The sequence below is a fragment of the Vipera ursinii genome, assembly GCF_947247035.1.
Source record: "Vipera ursinii genome assembly, chromosome: 2".
Classification (NCBI taxonomy): Eukaryota; Metazoa; Chordata; class Lepidosauria; order Squamata; family Viperidae; genus Vipera; species Vipera ursinii.
In genome coordinates this window covers 200873155-200894124 of record NC_139513.1, presented here as the reverse complement: position 1 = coordinate 200894124, position 20970 = coordinate 200873155, and the positions used below count along the sequence as shown (strand labels likewise).

Genomic DNA, 20970 nt, shown 5'->3' with positions numbered 1-20970 from the left:
AGAGAGAGAGAAAAAAAAAGAAAAAGGGGGGAGAAAAAAAGCGCTGGCTTGGCCCAGTCACGCTGAGGGCGAAGGGGGCGGAGCGAAGCCGGGTTGGCTGGAGCGCGTCGCTGTCTCTGTTGGGGGCTGAGAGGCCTTGGCGGGGGCCCGTCGGGGACTGAGGTACTCAGGCGGCGGGCCGGGCCGGGCCGGGCCGGGAGGTGGGGGGCGGGAACAGGCGCCTATACCGCGGGCTGACCCACGGGTAGCTGCCCTCGTTGCGTCTCCGCCGCTGGAGCCGCGGTGTTTTTTTTGCAACGTGTGAAAATTCCCTGCCCGCTTTGGGGCAAGGCAGGTTTCCTCTCCGTTCTCCTCCTTGCAGAACTGCCTGCGAAGTCCCGCCCGTTTGCAGAAATGACCAAGTTGCGGAGATGGGTCTTGAGGGAAGCCCGCGCGGTGTCGGCGGGGGAGGGGGCTACCTAGGGGTTCCCTTTCCGCCCTCCCCCCCCCCACACTTTAAAAAAAAAAATAGTTATCCGAAGTAACTTTAATTAAGCCCAGGAAGAAGAGCGATCGTGATATCGGCCCCGCGTGCAGGGTGGAAGGCTATTGCTAAAGTCTAATAGTAGAATCTAAATGAGGATGGGAAATGCTCCTTTGGTTAAGGTTTGGGGAGAACTCCGAATTGAAAGAGGAATATGATCTGGGTATTTTCCTTAGGTTTGGTACAAAACCAGGCTTGCACGGTTACAGTAATACAGACGAAACCAGAAAAGTGGGTTAACTCCGTACGCAGTGATTCACTTAATCAGAAATAAGTACATCGGGTGAACGCAGTCCTGGTATATTCATTCTTTGATGTAACTCCTTGGCTACTTCAAAGTGTGTCTGGAAATGCCGGAGTTTGAGCCTGGGGACTTCCACGTGCAAGTTTGTGTAATTAAGTTGTGTGCCCTGCTCTACCTCAGGAGGTTGACTTTCACTTCCATACGTAAATATATATGATTTTTTTTCTACATTTTTCTTATGCTAATCCAGTGTTTTGCCTTCAACTTCTTTAGCCAGCATGCTGGCTGAGGAATTTTGGGAGTTGAAGTCCACACATCTTAAAAATTGCTAAGATTGAGAAACACACTGCTAATTTTTAAAGCATTTAACTATGTAGATTGTAGCTGCTTCACCCTAGGCAAAAGCCATCATAGTAAAAGAAATTGCAATGAAAAAAAATCGATGAAGAAAGAAAACTAGCTGGATATTTTTTGGCATTCTTTTCTACAGAAGTGAGGATGGGGTTTATTGTGTTAGCAGATTCACAACATCAAGATAGCCAAGTGTTATTTCTTTGTGTTCTCTTTTTGAAGTCAAAGTGATGTGTGAGAAAATTTTGTAAACACAATAATGGAAGCTCTTCAGTTAGCCAGAATAAATAGTACCTGTGAATAGATCTGGAATGGTAGGATGACTCTGGATTCATTGGTGTTCTTAGGTTTGGGATATTGATAGGTTTAATCCTCAACTACAAAAATTGCAACTACATTTTTTCGATAGTTTAATGTATCAAAGTAAACTCCACACAAAAAAACTTATCTCATAATTAATTTCCCTTAAGACATCACAGAATTCTTTGGAATTTTGGCATTGCAATAGTCCTCACCATTTCCATGGCAGTTTTCCTTTCAAACTGGCTTATTATAGTTTACTCAGGTGAATGGCAGTAAACTTTTAACTGTCAAGCACCAACACCAAAGATTAAAATAAGTATTGAATATTGTACTTTAACTATTCTAGAGAAGTTTTAAATTTCTTTAAAGGAAAATAATCTTTTTTTAATTATTATTTTAGAATATTATCCATAAGGGCCGCCTTATAAATGGTAACAATACATAGTTATTTTTCTACTCATACAGCGTCTTCAGATTGTTGGCTGGTGACTCTGTTCAAAATGACTTGGTGCCTCCTTGGAAGAATAGAGCCAGATATGCACCAGCTGATCCTGCAAAATTGATAGAAGGACACTCTGGCTCTGTTGTTTGGAAGAAGTGTGATTTTGTTTAGTTCTGAGGAAGTGGACAGGGTTCTCAGTGCTATTATTAGTTAATGCCTGGCAACAGGCTGCTTCGGAGGCTCTCAACCGCGTTGTGCCTTTGCGGCCTCTGACCCGGCGCAGGTCCCGGCTCGCTCCTTGGTTCTCCAAGGACCTGCGGGAGATGAAACACCGGAGAAGGGACCTAGAGAGCATTTGGAGAACCAGTCAGTCCAAGTCTGACCGAACACCGTTAAGATCCTTTTCTAGATCTTATCTTGTGGCAATGGAGGTGGCAAAGCGTTCTTACTTCACCACCCTCATTGCGTCTGCAGATAACCGCCCGGCCGCCCTGTTTAGGGTGACCTGCTCCCTTTTAAATCAAGGGACGGGAGAGGACCCCTTACGAGGACGGGCCGAGGAATTTAGTAAATATCTGGTGGACAAAATTGCTCAGATTCGGGCTGGTCTGGACTCTGACTGGGCAGTATCTGACGAGAGGAAAACGATGAGTTTGCCCGAGAACATTTGGGAAGAGTTTGATCCTGTGACTCCGGATGAAGTGGACAGGATCATGGGGAAATTAAGTGCCGCCACGTGTTTGTTGGACCCGTGTCCCTCCTGGCTGGTCTATGTGTCTCGGGAGGTTACACGAGGCTGGCTCCTAGCAGTTATCAATGCCTCACTGAGTGAAGGGTACTTCCCTGCCGCCTTGAAAGAGGCAGTGGTAAGGCCCCTCCTTAAGAAACCTGCATTGGATCCAGCTATTTTAAATAACTTTCGTCCTGTCTCCAACCTTCGCTTTCTTGCGAAGGTCGTTGAGAGCGTGGTGGCACGGCAGCTCCCTTTGGTTCTGGAGGAAACTCAGTATCTGGATCCGTACCAATCGGGTTTCAGGCCCGGGTATAGCACGGAGACGGCATTGGTCGCGCTGGTGAATGATCTCTGGCGGGCCCGAGATAGGGGTTATTCCTCTATCCTGGTCCTATTAGATCTCTCAGCAGCTTTTGATACCATCGACCACAGTATCTTGCTGCGTCGTCTTGAGGAGTTGGGAGTGGGAGGCACCGTTCTGTGGTGGTTCTCCTACCTCTCGGGCCGTTCGCAGACGGTGTTGGCAGGGGGGCAGAGGTCAACCCCTAGGCCCCTAGTTGTGGGGTGCCTCAGGGGTCGGTACTCTCGCCTTTCCTGTTCAACATCTATATGAAGCCGCTGGGAGAGATCATCCATGGCTTTGGGGTGAGGTATCATCAATATGCTGATGATACCCAGCTTTTCATCTCCACCCCGAACCAACCCAGTTATGCCCTCGATGTGATGTCCCGTTGCCTGGAAGCGGTACAGATTTGGATGGGAAAGAACAGGCTCCGGCTCAACCCGGCCAAGACTGAGTGGCTTTACGTACCGGCATCTCGTTTAGTCCAAGAGGTTCCATCTTTGATTATAGGAGGAGAGATGTTACCTCCCGTTGATAGAGCACGCAATCTAGGAGTCCTCCTGGATTCACGACTCAGTTTTGAAGATCATATTGGAGTTGTGGCTAGGGGGGCATTTGCCCAGATTCACCTAGTACGCCAGTTGCGCCCCTTTCTGGACCGAGATGCCCTACGTACAGTCACCCACGCACTCGTTACCTCCCGTATAGATTACTGCAATGCTCTCTACATGGGGGTGCCCTTGAAGACCACCCGGAGGCTTCAGCTGGTGCAGAGTGCGGCTGCACGGGTAGTGATGGGACCACCCCAATACTCCCATATTACACCCCTCCTGCGTGAGCTGCATTGGTTACCGGTTGCCCTCCGGGTGAGATTTAAGGTGCTGATATGTAGCTAAGTCCAGGCAGTGCTGCATTTATCATTGAGAGATGTGGTAGTCTCCTTTCTCGATGGATCAAGTGTTTCATTTTATCGCCAACTTTTTAGAAAAAGGTTGTTAAGGTAGTTACCCTGCAGCTTCAGAGGGTGCTGTTATAGGTAGATTATCTGGACCCTTTCCATTCAGGTTTCAGGTCCAGGTATGGGAGCAACAGAGCATGATCATGATGACTTCTAGTGGGGATGAGATGGGGGTGATGCCACTGTGGTCCTCTACTTAATTTGATTTAGCTCTCAGCCTTACTTCTGGTAAGACCTTGATTTGAATTCAACTGATAATTACATGGAGATACCCAAATAATTTTCTTAGCAACGATATAAACATGACTTAGGTTGTGGGAAATATTGTCTAATCAAATTGACTATTTGTTGACTTAGGTTGTGGGAAATATTGTCTAATCAAATTCACTATTGTCCATTCATTCTTAGAGTATCAGAATAAAGCAAAGGCAGATTTTTATTTTTTCTAACTAGAGTACAGGTAGTCCTCGACTTACAACATTTCATTTATTGACCATTTACAATGGCACTGAAAAAAGTGACTTATGATCGTTTTTCACAGATACGACCTTTCCAGCATCCCCATGATCATTTGATCAAAATTCAGATGCTTGGCAACTGGTTCATACTTATAACCATTGCTGTGTCCAGGGGTCATGCGATCCCCTTTTGCGACCTTCTGACAAGCAAAGTCAATGGGAAGGTTTTTCAGTGCAGAAGGCCTATTTTCAGATGCACGGAAAGGTCTAATCCAGGGGTAGGCAACCTCGGCTCTTTTATGACTCATGGACTTCAACTCCCAGAATTCCTGAGCTGACTCAGGAATTCTGGGAGTTGCAGTCCATGAGTCATAAAAGAGCCGAGGTTGCCTATCCCTGGTCTAATCATTTGTCAAAATGTATCTTTTCCCCCATTTCTGATCTATATTAGAGGCAGCAATAGAAGGTTATCATGTCTGCCAGTGTGTGAGACTTCATGGTAGCAGAAGCAAAATCAAAGAATGCACCAATCACTCCCTAACTCATCTCTTGTCAATAAAACTGTAATGAGAGCACAACTTGCTGGTCTTGTTGCTGAGGCAAAATAAGGCTTGTCAGGCCAGCACATTTTTTATGCCAGCATATTTACATCCACCAGTTCAGGGATTCAAGAACTGCACATTAGTGCAAATCTATTTCAAAATAGATTGGATGAAGGTTAAAGATTCAAATGGGAGCAGGCTGAATAGCTACTATATTGTTGTAATCATTAGAACAGGAATTCAACTACATATCTTAAAATTCTATTTTTTCCCCAAATTACGGTAATTAAACTTCATTTTAGTACTTTTCACTACCGGTAGTCCTCGTCTTATAACAGTTCATTTAGTGACCGTTCAAAGTTACAGTGGCATTGAAAAATGTGACTTATGACTGTTTTTCACAGTTACAACCTTTGCAGCATCCCCATGATTGCCATTGCTGAGTCCCAAGGTCATGTGATCATCTTTTGCGACCTCCTGACAAGCAAAGTCAATGGGGAAGCCAGATTCATTTAACAGTCGGGTTACTGACTTATCAACTGCAGGGATTCACTTAACAACTGTGGAAAGAAAGGTCATAAACTGGGGCAAAACTCACTTAACAAATGCCTCACTTAACAACAGAAATTTTGGGGTCAATTGTAGTCGTAAGTCGAGGACTACCTGTATTTCATTCCTGTCTTGTTTGTGAATAGATGTGATTTATAGTTTCTTCTCGTTATATTTTTACACCCTCATGTTTCATTCCATGTGAAGATAGATTTCTTTATATCTCTGTTTCTGGAAATGAATTAACGTAGGACAAATGCTATGCTAAAATAAGAAGTTAAGAAATAGCCTCAAAATATCTCTTTTTTCCAAGGCAGAACTCAGAGGTTTCACAATCCAGCATCTGAAACATTTCGTTTGATTCTGAAGATGACACAGTGATGAGTCTTCTCATTTCCAGCTGAGGTAAAAGAGTGGGCATTTGATCTAAAGATATCATTGTATTAAAGCAAGGATTTCCCTTTTTGGCATTTGCACAGAGGCTTTCTGAGAAGTTACTTATTAATCTCTGCATGAATTGGCTTTTTATCTAAATGCTGTTTTGTCTTTTCTTTAACCTTAAGGTCTCAGTGCTATCAGATAATTTTACAGTTGCACATATTCTGGAGATTAGAGGAAGACAGATTGAAGCATGGTGGAAGATTGCAAAAATAGAGAGCAATAATAGTTTGGGCAAGACTAGTTGGTTGATTTTTCTCCTGTTCTTTTAATTACATATTTTTATTGCATCATTCTACTGCACTTCTTTAAAAAAATGCATCAAAATGAATATCCACATTTTGGTGACCGTTTTTGAACTATGCGAGTCATTTGGCTGTTTAGCTAAAGACTGACAGTGTCAAGGTAGGGGTGGCTTTTTCATGTAATTAACAGCACGTTAAATTCTAAGCATAGGCAGACAGGAAATTGCTTAGTGGTAGAGAAGAGTCGTTCTGTTCATCGATTTTAATTTCCATATTCCAGGATCAAACTCTTGTATTGAAAAACTCTTAAAAATAGGTAAGGACAGCTTTATATCAGTTTCCAAGGAAGAGTTGCTTTTTTAAAAAGTCTTTTTTAACTTGTGGAGACTTGAAATGCGGAGAGGAAACCCAGAACATGTTAACTCTGGTTTAGTTTACCAGAAAGAAGATTCCACTGGTTCTTAATTTCTAGAAATTGAGATTTCAATCTGTGTAAGATATAATCCATCAAAATCTAAATACAATCTCATCTTTAAATGTATCAACGTATCATGGTCTTGTTGGGCTGTTTGGATGAAAACATAACTGTATATATTTTGAGACAAACATATTTTACTGCTATTCATCCCTATTTTAAGTATACTGCATGTTTTCTCGCTGCCTTGTTTTAGGTTATTCAATTATTTAATTATTATTTATTGGAGGTGCTTTTAGTCATTGGACTCTCAACACCTTTACAAATAAAAATATCACCAGTGCAATAATAAATTCACGATTTATAAGAAAAAAAATCAATAACCCATTTAACTTCCTGAAAAATATAAAACCATCTGTTAGCAAGCCAAAGACATTATATTTCATAATGTCATAATAATAGTGCCATCATTAATGCTATGTGCACTTCCTCATCAAACTGAAACCCAGAATGTTCTTTGAAAGAAATCTCAGGCTATTGCTATACCTCAATATTCTTAGTTTTAAAATACAAATCTGGGGAGTGGAATCTGCCTTTAGTACATGTCCAGTATATATTTGTCTTATTATGCGTCAGTGACTTTCCCTTTCTACTTTCTGGGATCATTTTCATTCAAGGACTTCTTATTCCTACTTCCCACTGGACTGTGACAGTCCAGGAAATCAGAATGGAATGGCCAGCCAGGAATCTGAAGTTCAAAGACCGGTTCTAGATAACGATTCGATGATAGAAGGAATAAGTGACCAGGTTTTGCTGGCGGTGGTGCTTAGCATCACATTCCTAGTTGCGCTGACATACATGCTATTAAGGTAAGAGGAAGTAAAATGTTGATAGCACTAGAAGGTTTTGTCGTTGAAGTATGTCAATCTTATTCATTTCTTGTAAATTAAATTATTTGGAATAGTAGTTTAGGTAATTGGTTACACATCCTGGGGCAACATCCAGAAGAGATCTGCTGATCAATGTGTTTTGAAGTTGGTGAGATTTAGTTCAAACAATCTGTAATGCTCATTGAAGTTAGACTGCTTTCTTTTCATCTTACTTATCATAGAGGCCAATTAAAATGAATTTTGATTAACCTCCCAGCCCCACATGTAGATTCTAATCATATGCAATATAATTAAAAGAAATTGGAAAGAAAGTAGAGAAAGTATTACTATAATGTAAAGCTTAAACAGAACTCAGATTTGAATCACATAGTTACTAGGCTGACATTCTTAAATTAACCAATTCAGAATATTGAATAGAATTATGAGAATCCTCTCGTGTGGGATTTCTTTACTTGTTTTATTGTGGATGTTGTAGCTTTTAAAGTTGGATCTACATGTTTACCTCCAAATGATATTTATATGATCAGTGATGAAATTCAATGAAAAGCATGCTTAGCCAAGGATTTTGTTATGCAAAGGAAAAATAAGGCATTGTCACTTTTATCTTAAGCACACACTTTTAATGTTTTAGTATATTTATTTTACACCTTGATTAATATTATCTTTGGAGATTTCATTCTATAGTTCAGATAAATGTAGCAGCTCTTAAAATAACAGCATGCAAAGATTAAAAGCCCTTAGAATTCTAAAACACGATGAATTTATATTGTTCTGTCTGATTCCATTTTTGAATGTTTTATTAATAGTATTTCTTCTCTTAACAGAGATGGGCAAGCTGATATTCATCCAGAAAACCAAGAGCTAGTGAGGGCAGTTAGACAACAAATACAGTCGGAACAGGTAGATATACATTTATGTACAATTCTTTTTAATATATATCAATTATATCTCAGAACATTCCTCAGGTAATCGCCAAATGTAGAAACGTTTGAGCTTGATAGGGTTTGGATACCATAGTTCTTTTTGCTAAAAATAAACTTGATTATATCATTTCAAAATTAGATGTTGATGTGGATTTTCAGGAATATATATTTAAAATGTTTACTAAAGAAGCAAAGCTTTAGGGCAGACATGTCAAACACAAGGCCCGCGGGCCACAAACGGCCCGCCATATGATTGAATCCGGCCCGCACAACTCTCCCAGAAATTACAAAGGTCCGGCCCCCACCACCTTGGCGCCGGCCCGGCTGAGCACCTGCTCAGTAGGAGGCAAGTGCTGGTGGAGCCCAGCAACATTTGCAGCTCATTAGCCCCTCAACAGCTCATTGGCCAGAGCCCAGGCAGCCTCCTCCCAGTTCCAAAAAAAAAGTGGGACTAAAAAAATTCAATCGATCAATTCAAACTGCTCACAAAAAAAAAACAACTCTCAAAGTTCGAATTGATTGAATGAACTTCTTTGGTTTGTGGGACTGCCTACAAACTTCTTTGCTTCTTTGGACTGCACGTGGAGTCAACGGAGGAAGAAACAGGAGGAGTGGAAAGGTGAGTGGGACCTTTTTCTACTTGCTGTGTGGGTGGGGGCGGACTTGAGGAGGCCAGAGAAAGAGCCGCTCTGTTACCTCTGCTGGCATGCTTTGGCGTTTCATCTCCTCGTTTGGGCGCTGCGGAGGGTGAGCCGAGGCGCCCGGCCAGATCCTGCAGTGCCCCAGCCCAGACGCGCCCGCGGGAGCTGAGCCGCTTGTCTCCTCGTTCGGTCGCTGCAGAGGGCGAGCCGAGGCGCCCGGCCCGATCCTGCAGCGCCCCGGCCCAGACGCGCCCGCGGGAGCTGAGCCATTAATCTCCTCGTTCGGGCGCTGCGGAGGGCGAGCCGAGGCGCCCGGCCCGATCCTGCAGCGCCCCGGCCCAGACGCGCCCGCGGGAGCTGAGCCATTAATCTCCTCGTTCGGGCGCTGCGGAGGGTGAGCCGAGGCGCCCGGCCCGATCCTGCAGCACCCCAGCCCAAAAGCGCCCGCGGGAGCTGAGCCGTTAATCTCCTCGTTCGGGAGCAGCGGAGGGCGAGCCGAGGCGCCCGGCCCGATCCTGCAGCGCCCCAGCCCAGACGCGCCTGCGGGAGCTGAGCCGCTTGTTTCCTCGTTCGGGCGCTGCGGAGGGCAAGCCGAGGCGCCCGGCCTGATCCTGCAGCGCCCCAGCCCAGACGCGCCTGTGGGAGCTGAGCCGTTAATCTCGTTCGGGCGCTGCGGAGGGCAAGCCGAGGCGCCCGGCCTGATCCTGCAGCGCCCCAGCCCAGACGCGCCTGTGGGAGCTGAGCCGTTAATCTCGTTCGGGCGCTGCGGAGGGCGAGCCGAGGCGCCCGGCCCGATCCTGCAGCGCCCCAGCCCAGACGCGCCTGCGGGAGCTGAGCCGCTTGTTTCCTCGTTCGGGCGCTGCGGAGGGCAAGCCGAGGCGCCCGGCCCGATCCTGCAGCGCCCCAGCCCAGACGCGCCTGCGGGAGCTGAGCCGCTTGTTTCCTCGTTCGGGCGCTGCGGAGGGCAAGCCGAGGCGCCCGGCCCGATCCTGCAGCGCCCCAGCCCAGACGCGCCCGTGGGAGCTGAGCCGTTAATCTCGTTCGGGCGCTGCGGAGGGCAAGCCGAGGCGCCCGGCCTGATCCTGCAGCGCCCCAGCCCAGACGCGCCTGTGGGAGCTGAGCCGTTAATCTCGTTCGGGCGCTGCGGAGGGCAAGCCGAGGCGCCCGGCCTGATCCTGCAGCGCCCCAGCCCAGACGCGCCTGTGGGAGCTGAGCCGTTAATCTCGTTCGGGCGCTGCGGAGGGCGAGCCGAGGCGCCCGGCCCGATCCTGCAGCGCCCCAGCCCAGACGCGCCTGCGGGAGCTGAGCCGCTTGTTTCCTCGTTCGGGCGCTGCGGAGGGCAAGCCGAGGCGCCCGGCCCGATCCTGCAGCGCCCCAGCCCAGACGCGCCTGCGGGAGCTGAGCCGCTTGTTTCCTCGTTCGGGCGCTGCGGAGGGCAAGCCGAGGCGCCCGGCCTGATCCTGCAGCGCCCCAGCCCAGACGCGCCTGTGGGAGCTGAGCCGTTAATCTCGTTCGGGCGCTGCGGAGGGCAAGCCGAGGCGCCCGGCCTGATCCTGCAGCGCCCCAGCCCAGACGCGCCTGTGGGAGCTGAGCCGTTAATCTCGTTCGGGCGCTGCGGAGGGCGAGCCGAGGCGCCCGGCCCGATCCTGCAGCGCCCGAGCCCAGACGCGCCTGCGGGAGCTGAGCCGCTTGTTTCCTCGTTCGGGCGCTGCGGAGGGCAAGCCGAGGCGCCCGGCCCGATCCTGCAGCGCCCCAGCCCAGACGCGCCTGCGGGAGCTGAGCCGCTTGTTTCCTCGTTCGGGCGCTGCGGAGGGCAAGCCGAGGCGCCCGGCCTGATCCTGCAGCGCCCCAGCCCAGACGCGCCTGTGGGAGCTGAGCCGTTAATCTCGTTCGGGCGCTGCGGAGGGTGAGCCGAGGCGCCCGGCCCGATCCTGCAGCGCCCTAGCCCAGACGCGCCCGCGGGAGCTGAGCCGTTAATCTCGTTCTGGCGCTGCGGAGGGCGAGGAGCGGCTCCGCTGCTGGGGGCGCATCTCGGCCAGGCCTTGCAGGATCCAGGCCGGGCGCCTCGGCTCGCCCTCCGCAGCGCCCGAACGAGGAGACAAGCGGCTCAGCTCCCGCGGGCGCGTCTGGGCTGGGGCGCTGCAGGATCGGGCCGGGCGCCTCGGCTCGCCCTCCGCAGCACCCGAACGAGATTAACGGCTCAGCTCCCACGGGCGCGTCTGGGCTGGGGCGCTGCAGGATCGGGCCGGGCGCCTCGGCTCGCCCTCCGCAGCGCCCGAACGAGGAGACAAGCGGCTCAGCTCCCGCGGGCGCGTCTGGGCTGGGGCGCTGCAGGATCGGGCCGGGCGCCTCGGCTCGCCCTCCGCAGCACCCGAACGAGATTAACGGCTCAGCTCCCACGGGCGCGTCTGGGCTGGGGCGCTGCAGGATCGGGCCGGGCGCCTCGGCTCGCCCTCTGCAGCACCCGAACGAGATTAACGGCTCAGCTCCCGCGGGCGCGTCTGGGCTGGGGCGCTGCAGGATCGGGCCGGGCACCTCGGCTCGCCCTCCGCAGCGCCCGAACGAGGAGACAAGCGGCTCAGCTCCCGCGGGCGCATCTGGGTTGGGGCGCTGCAGGATCAGGCCGGGTGCCTCGGCTCGCCCTCCGCAGTGCCCGAACGAGGAGATTAACGGCTCAGCTCTCGTGGGGGCGTCTGGGCTGGGGCGCTGCAGGATCGGCCCGGGCGCCTCGGCTCGCCCTCCACAGCGCCCGAACGAGGAGACAAGCGGCTCAGCTCCCGCGGGCGCATCTGTGCTGAAGCTCCTCTGCCGGGCTTCTTTCGCATGCAATTCTGGGCCAGGTGCTTCTGAGGGCAAGCAGAGGTGCCTGGCCCGGATCCTGCAAGGCCCCGGCCGAGACGCGTCCCCAGCAGCCTCAGGCAAAGTAGCTCGCATGCAAAACAAGCCCGGCAGAGGAGCTGGAGCAGCTCCGCTGCTGGGGACGCGTCTCGGCCGGGCCTTGCAGGATCCAGGCCGGGCGTCTTTGCTCGCTGCTCCGGCTCCTCTGCCAGGCTTGTTTCGCGTGCGAGCTTCTTTGCCGGCCGCTGCTGAGGGAAGATCTCTGGAGAGGAGCATAAGTTGGCAGGGAAGCTGCATGAGGGAAGGCTGCTCCAACCAGCCAGCATCCTTTCCACGCATGAGTGGAAATGGGGTTTCCCTTTCAAGAAGGGCCAGCCTCCCTCATGCAGGACTGGGAAGTGCTGCTCCCTGCCTCCTCTTGCTCTCCAGAGATCTGTCAAGGCAGAAGAAGGAACACACACACACACACACACACACACACACACACACACACACTCTCCAAGCTTGGAGACTAGGAGGCTATCTACATTTGAGCTAACAAACTACCAATCATGCCTGGGCTTGGGAAGAAGGCCCTTTCCATCCTCTGCACATGCTTGGCTGCAGATGTTTGGGGAGGTGAAGAGCTTGTGGGGCAATGAGATGTCCCCACATCAAATTAGCTGGTGCAACGTGTTCTCTCCTGACCTAGGCATTTCGAGTAAGCTGCGCTGAGTGAGCAGCATTGAGCTGGCCACGCCCACCCGGTCACGCCCACTTGGTCACGCCCACCTGGCCACGCCCACCCGGCCCCCTGAAGGCAACCATAACGCTGATGTGGCCCTCAGTGAAATTGAGTTTGACACCCCTGCTTTAGGGACTCTGTAGGGACCCAAAACTTTAACCACAGTTTGAAAGCTTGGATATTTTTTATTATAATAGTATGCTGCAGCTATTCTGAGTTGAAACAGATAAGAATTATAAATAAACTCTGTTATCTCCCTCTTAATCATGGCCATCAAAGGGCATCCCAAACAGAAAAGTTCTAAGAAATTTCAAAATGAGATTTCATCTTATCCAAATATTTGTTGGGAATGAGCTGTCTTGTATCTGTGGTGTACTTTTGTATGATCTTATTCCTTCCTTCATTACTTATCAAAGAAAGCATACCAGTCTGAGATTTCTTTCTTGTAATTATGCCAATTTAACTATTTTGCAGCTTGTCACAAATAAAATAATTTGTTCTGCTTGAATTAATTATATTTCTCTCTTTCTTTCCCCCCCCCAGGAAAATATAGTTGGTGACAGACAACATTTCTATACTGATTTGTCCTGCCCAGTGTGTTTACAACAGGCTACATTTCCCATTGAAACAAATTGTGGACATCTTTTCTGTGGTATGCAAAAATAAAAATCTGAATAATTTCATACGTTCCTTGAAGAGTTGCTGAGGAAATATGCAAAATAATACTGTTTTTTGGAAATGGATTGGCCTTAAAGAAGTGGAGAATTCTATTTTAATTATTTCAGCTGATCATCTCCCGTTATTACATGTTTTATATATATCAGTCAGTCAGTCATGACTTTTAAAATGTATAAAGTGGATGGCTGTTACATAGCATTTTTTTGTCCATTTATACCAGGCATGTCAAACTGCCGGCCTACAGGCCAGATGCATCACGATGAAACCCCGCCTACCCCATTGCCGGCAGTGGGGGGAAAGTCACAATATGTCGCGCAACGTCATGTGATGTTGCGGGTTTGACATGCCTGATTTATACCTTTAAGTTCTATTTCTTTGGACTAGATTTGCAGCAACTCATGCAAGTTTCATGAACTGATATAGGGAATGCTAGTATTTGGGCAAAGAATTCATATAATGCATATTTCAGTGATGTTCATAAGCAGTCCTTTCCTCTCTTCTGAGATTCAGTGTCTTAAACTGGCAAATAATTTTTTACTAATTTATCAGGGAACCTGTGTTTGTTTTCAAATGAGGTACCGACTCACATTCATGTACAGGTTCTCCTCAACTTACAACCATAATTGAGCCCAAATTTTCAGTTGCTAAGCAAAACAGTTAAGTGAATTTTGCCTCATTTTATGATGTTCCTTTGCCACCGTTGTTAAGTTAGTAACAGGGTGGTCAGGTGAATCTGGCTTCCCCATTGATTTTACTAGTTGGAACATCACAAAAGGTGTCCACAGGAGCCCAGGACTCTGCGACCATCATAAATACACACTAGTTGCTCAGCATCCAAATTTTGATCACATGACCACGGGACCACTGTAACAGTTGTAAGTGTGAAAAATGGTCATAAGTCATTTTTCTCCCCCAGTACCATTGTAACTTCAAGCAGTCACTAAACAAATGGTTGTAGGTCAAGGACTACCTGTATTTAGAGTTTAAGAAAGTAATACGTTATTTTGTTTAGGTTCCTGCATTATTGCATATTGGAGGTGCGGATCATGGCTAGGTGCGATACACTGCCCTATCTGCAGACAAACGGTAATAAGATGAATATTTTGATGTAAAATTCTAGCTCTTAATTTTACAAATGTTGCTGTATGCTTTATTCTAAGTATATATGGAAACTTGGGAAGTTTAGCTCCTAAGCTTTTTTTTTTTACTGTGATTTTAAATACATTTGGTGTACTATGACTTTTGCTTTCCTTTTCATCTTTAACATTGGGTTTTAATATATTTAAAGAATGATACAGTCTGGCTAGAATATAACAACATTTTCTGTAGAATCTAATGCAGGATTTTATATTATGAATTTCATAAGATAAAAAAGTAAGGTACATTTTATAGAAAAATAACTAAATGTTCCATAGCACCAACATAGATTACTTGAGAGAAACGTTTTCATGGATTAGAGTTAAAGCCAACCAGAACATAGCTTGTTAGGTACCTATTACTATCAAATATCTGTAATGTTCCCGCAGATAAGAAATAATCTTCCTTTAATCTTCCTTCCTGTAACTATTCAGATAAAAGTTTAGAGCGCTTAATTTCCTGACTTTCTGAATTTTTTACTGAACGCTAATTTGGCAAGTGCTTCAACACAGAACAGATGTGTAGGTTTTCAAATCCCATTTGGATTACTCCAATTTATACAGAGGACTTCAAAATGGTTGAGAAAGTTCAGAATTCAAAACAAGGCAACTGGAATATCGTGTAGGTCTGAGGCCTTTTTCTCTAGCTATTGCAGGAAGGACATATCCACCAGGCTTACTTTGTAGTGTGGTCTCTTGGTTTCTAAAAAATCCTTATTTCTCTTCTCCAGACCTTTGGCAATTATGTCCATTAAATGCACTCCCTTTTTATGTTTTTATTCTGCGTTATTTTCTTATACTTTCTTAATCTATTTCCATTCCTTTCTGAACGTCACAGTTGTTAAATAGTTTTGAAGTATAATAAGTAGCCACCTGAATTTCTATGATCCTAATAATATGCTATAGATTGTAAAAAAAGACCTGGCAGGAATGCCTCTGCATTCTTCCCAAACCTTTTGCTTGACAAATTACTCTTAAGTATACAAGTAATCCTCAACTGATAGAACCAGGATTTCCATTGCTTAACAAGGCTGTTGTTAAGTAAACCGTGCCTGATTTTATGACTTTTTTTGTCATGGTAGTTAAACTAATCACTGCAGTTGCTCAGTGAATTTGAATTCCCTCATTGATTTTGCTTGTTGAAAGCAGTCTGGGAAGATCACAGATAATGATCACATGACTCCAGGATGCTACAGTCATCATAAATACTTGCCAGTTGTCAGGTGCCCGTAGTTTGAACACGTGGCCATGGGGTTGCTGCGGTAGTTATAAGTGTGTGAACTGCTTGTGAGTCGCTTTTTCCAGTGCCATTGTAACTTCAGACAGTGGCTAAATGAATGGTTGTAAGATGAGGACTACCCATAAACACTTTATATATATATATATATATATATATATATATATATATATATATATATATATATATATATATATATATATATATATGTTTTCTGAGGTTTTCGCGGGTGCCTGTATGTGGATCCTTGGTTTTTCGGGTTTTTCCTCGCGTAGAACTAAAGGTGTAGGCGCAACATTTCGACGGAATCCCATCCGTCATCATCAGGCTTTAGCTTCCTTCTTCTGGGAGAAGCATGTGGCTGTTTGTTCCTCTTTTTTTAACTGCCCCCTCTGGCAGTTTAAAAAAGAGGAACAAACAGCCACATGCTTCTCCCAGAAGAAGGAAGCTAAAGCCTGATGATGACGGATGGGATTCCGTCGAAATGTTGCGCCTACACCTTTAGTTCTACGCGAGGAAAAACCCGAAAAACCAAGGATCCATATATATATATATATATATATATATATATATATATATATATATATATATATATATATATATATATAGCGTGTAAGAAAAGGAAGGTGGATTTTGCATGAGGATATGGTGGATTTTGCATGAGGATATTGAATGCCTGTTTTTTAATTCAGGTAACTTTATTTTTACCACTCTTTGATGAGGGGCAAGAAGATGCCGCACAGGTGCTTCATGACGTTAGTGATTACAATAGGAGATTCTCGGGACAGCCAAGATCGGTATGTATGGGGCTAGAGCAATTAAAATATATGCCTAGTGTTCTATTTATTATGACAAATGTTGCATTTCCCTGTGCAAGTTGGAAAAGTCCAAGCTATCTTCCCAGCTTGGGGAAGTGAAGCTGGGGTAGTAAGAGCAAGTGGAAAGATAATTTCAATATTTTTTTTTAACAATAGCCATGGCTATTGTTTCCTAGCTGACTTCTAAGGTAAAGAAATAAAGAATGGATGGGAATTGTGCCCATGTTTTTCAGTACCCATCTCCTTCTCCAGTTCACATTGCATAGACCAGCATTATTGAAGGAGCGGTCTTCGTTTTTTTAGCAATGTGCAACCTGCATTACCAAGCAGGTTTGCTCAAAAACTACTAACGTAGTTAGAAGAGAGAGCTATGAGCAAAATTATCTCTAGTCCAAATCTCGTGCAGTCCATGAATTTGTTAGGGAACATTTGACAAGCTACTGTCAGGCAAGCTCCCTCTGATATTAAACAATTACGAGGCCAGTCTTTCTGATTTAATGAAGCTGAACAGATCATCTGTAGAGACACTGTTTATACCAAATTTATTTTTATTAGTATATTAATTAAATTAATTTGCCTCCCATCTTGTTTTGAAGCAAACTCTGGGCGGCTTTCATTATAAAAACATTAAAACATTTTAAAAAACATTAAAATCATTAGATTTTAATCCAATAAAATGACAATATGCTCTTCATATTCTATATTCATATGAACATGCTACCTTGAACTATAGTGGTCCTAGCAGAAGCATTTTCTGCATGTACATGCATGGACAGACAATCTTGAATAATCAGCTCAAAGCTTTGGGAAGAAGGATGTATGGCTTTGGGGGAGACATCCTGTGACTAAGACTCTCCTCAGAAGATTTTGCACAACCATGTTATTTCTATTTTTGCTGGTTTTATTAACGTGTCTAACCTTGCATGTCTTTTATTAAGAGATTCCATGCATTTTTTTTATTGAGGTTGGATTGTTATTGACCACTATAGATAATTCAGTTAAAGGTCCTGGGGAAAGAAATTTAGCTCTCTCTAACGCATGGGTGGGAAACTCTGTCCATTTTATGACCTGTGGACTTCAACTCCCAGAATTGGCTCAGGAATTCTGGCAGTTGAAGTCCATAACTCATAAAGGGACCATAGTTCCTCACCTCTGCCCTAAAGTGATCCAATTTGATTGCCCATTAAAAAGCCTCAGCTCTGGTCTGTTAAATGCTCCTGTGGCAAATTACACCTTGTACATGAGACAAACAAATTTTGATTATGTATGTCTTGTTTAGATTATGGAAAGGATTATGGATTTACCTACGTTATTGCGTCATGCATTCAGAGAAATGTTTTCTGTCGGTGGTCTCTTCTGGATGTTCCGCATCAGAATATTCCTCTGTCTCCTGGGGGCTTTGTTATATCTTGCATCACCGTTGGACTTTCTACCCGAAGCTTTGTTTGGAATATTAGGATTTTTAGATGATTTTTTTGTGGTGTTTCTGCTACTCATATATATCTCTATCATGTACCGAGAATTTGTAACACAGAGACTGAACAGATGAAGACAAATGTCAGGAATTAACATTAAGGTGCATTAAGGTGAATTAAATCTTTTGAGAAAAATATCTAGACACAATTTTGGTTATTAAATAGCCTTTGTTTGATCATCTTGTGCAATCAAAAACACATCTTTATTTCAAATGTGAGCCGGCATAAGATAATATGAGATTATAAAAATAGATTACGCAAGGGTGAGGAATTAATGTCACAGGGATTAGGAAACTGGAAATTCGGTATGCGATATTAAAAAGGTGTAACCCATGCTTATATATGTTTACAGCAGATGAATGTGTAAATGCCATTTAAGCCACCAGCTGTGACAAAAGGGAATTTGTCTTGGAATATTTTATTTGATTTAGCTGGACATGTGCTTAAAACATTGTTCAATGTATAATCTCATATTCAATGTAAAGTTTCAAAAACAGCTTTAGGTTGTGGGAGTAAAGGGGATTTAATTTTAAACACAATTGTTTAGAATGTCTGCCTATGCTGGAAATGCTCAAGCAGTGCAGTTATTAAATAAGCTCAAGCATTGCAGGTATTAAATAAGCATAATATTGCATCAGCAGAGTAAGTACAGTGTTGTGACTATGTACAATTATGTGTTGTTTCAATATAATTTTTCCCCCATGGAATTGCACTGTCCACTATGGAGAGAATGCTGTCTTCTCCATAACTAATGATTGTATGTAGTACAGTTTTGCATTACAATATTTAACATGTTTTTTTTTAACAGTAGAAGATAGCCTAGCCTAACATGAAGATAGTTTATGGTATAGTATTAGACAAAAGTTTAAGTTTCAAATTGTAACTGGCCTCTTTAATCAGGTGAAATACTAAATGACATATTAAATAATTGCTGATAGAGCCATTAGCCGAAATCTAAAACTGAATTTTATAGAAAATATACTTGAAATAACATGGGGAGCAGAGGTATATGGTTATATCATATAACCTTAGTTTACATGAAAAGTATATAAACATAGAGTAAACCTCATTAAACATTGTAGGCCTTCTCAATAAACACACAAAATTTCAGACTACAAGTCTTCTCAAGTTACATTTCAAAGTGTTCCTAAAACATTATGAAATGCCTTGTTTAAGCCATGCATTTTCTCTTGAAGAAAGAGAAAATGACTAACAAATCTACAACGCTGGAAAAACTATAACCTTCCATATGATGTGAACTGTAACTTCCAGCTTTCCTTGCTATTTGTAGTCCTGGTTTTGACTAATGGAATATCATAACTATAAGTTCTCCATCCTGCTTACACTATTTCATTTCATATCCCAACTGGAAATATACTAACCTTTAAAGAACATGCACTGTCTCCTTAAGACATATGCAGAACAGTGTCTTGACTATATTTAAAAAAATGAGGCATTTGGGTGCTTGGATTGTAAAGGGTGCTATATATAGTATAACATTTAATCTCCAAAAATATAGATATTGAGTTATATGTGGAATGTGCTTAACCCCTTAAGCATCCATGAAATATTTAGGTCTTGCTTTTTAGCAAATGCCTGCAGAGATTGAAAGTTTTGTTGTACGTTAATAAATATAATATTTTTAAAAAGAAGACATTGTGAACAAGTTCAGAAGATACCCATTTCTGGTCTGAATTCTCTATGGCAGTGTTGTCATTATGAAGACTTATATTATCTTAAAATTATGATTAGCCAGATTTTTATTATTTATATTTATATCCCACCTTTGTTTTTATGAACAACTCAAGGCAGTGAATATATCTAATACCTCTTCCTTCTCCTATTTTTCCACTAACATTTTTTTTAATATTATTCCCATTTAAAACTGAATTTTGAATACTGCTTTAATGTTGAATATTGACTAATTTTAAACATTTAAATGCCAATACAATTCTAAATTATGATTAATGGGGAGTATAATTGCATGTCAGAGAGGAGCCAATGTTTAAGTCTTATTTCCAGTCATAGAGCTATAGTTAAAGGACAGGAAACATTATATGCAATAACATTGACTTTAAAAAAATCCAAGGCTTTTAATTTGATGAAATTGTTGCCAAAGAAATCTCCCATTATTAACAAGCCTAATTGATACAACGAATTTTTTCTTCATATACTCTAGAGATGAAGCCTGGATTTGAAATGACATTTTGATTTTTGCTTCCATTTCTATGCAGGGGTTCCAAGTGCCAATTTTAACAAATGAATATGTTGGAATGTACATGTTGAGTACATTTGAGTAGTAATTTTTGTAAAATGAATGTGTCTCTCTTGTTATCTTCTCAAAATGCTGAATGTGACCATGATCTAATTTTTCTTTAAAAATGTGGAACCGTTTTCATTGTTATTTGTATAAACATATGTCTTAAATTTTCGAAGTTATATCTGGAGAACATGTTTGAATGCATCTGCTGCAAACTAAAGCTTATAGCAACTTATTCTATCCATATTTGAACTGAAGAAAAGGGAACATACCATAATTTAGAAAAAGAAACTACTTTTTTTACTAACCCTCATAATACTTTACTCACTCCCTTGTCCTCAGTAGCATCTCCACAGTTTCTGGCTAACTCAGGTAAAATTCTAGCACAATGTGAATTTTGAAGGAAGTGAATTTAGCAAGTACCAAGCGTGTGTGTGGAAGGCAGGAAAGGTAGAGTCATAAGTTATGAAACATAGAATCTTGATCATGAGTATATGTTTACAAAGAAGAGTTATCTTTAGTCTTATTTTAAAGGCCTTCATGTGATATAAGTGCAGAATCAAATCAATTAGGTACTTATTGTTTTCTGTTTTTACTTTCATTTTTGGGGAAATTGAGGCATTATACTGAACAAAATAGCTATAACATAATTACAAAGAGCTGTAATACCCTCTATTTTCTTGACAACTCTCCTCTTACAGAGTTTTGGATTATCTCCCAGATGGGGCAGCAATCAGTACCACATAGTACACTAAGCTATAATATGATTTATTTGATTTTAACTTTGTGTGCTATGTTGGCCTAGT

At 43.8% G+C, this 20970-nt stretch overlaps 1 protein-coding gene across 2 annotated transcripts; it reads left to right on the top strand.

Moving 5' to 3' along the window:
- Nucleotides 1-19: 19 nt before the first annotated feature.
- RNF170 (ring finger protein 170) lies at nucleotides 20-20770 on the top strand. 2 transcript variants are annotated; one of them, XM_083353761.1, is made up of 8 exons: nucleotides 20-162; nucleotides 5764-5851; nucleotides 7222-7413; nucleotides 8259-8334; nucleotides 13104-13212; nucleotides 14251-14324; nucleotides 16304-16408; nucleotides 17709-20770. In XM_083353761.1, exons 3-8 carry the CDS (start codon nucleotides 7277-7279, stop codon nucleotides 17976-17978), a joined length of 771 nt encoding a protein of 256 aa, XP_083209887.1. In that variant the 5' UTR covers nucleotides 20-162; nucleotides 5764-5851; nucleotides 7222-7276; the 3' UTR covers nucleotides 17979-20770. The 2 variants fall into 2 exon arrangements, with proteins under 2 accessions (XP_083209887.1, XP_083209886.1); XM_083353760.1 differs by having other exon boundaries at nucleotides 5760-5851.
- Nucleotides 20771-20970: the final 200 nt, after the last annotated feature.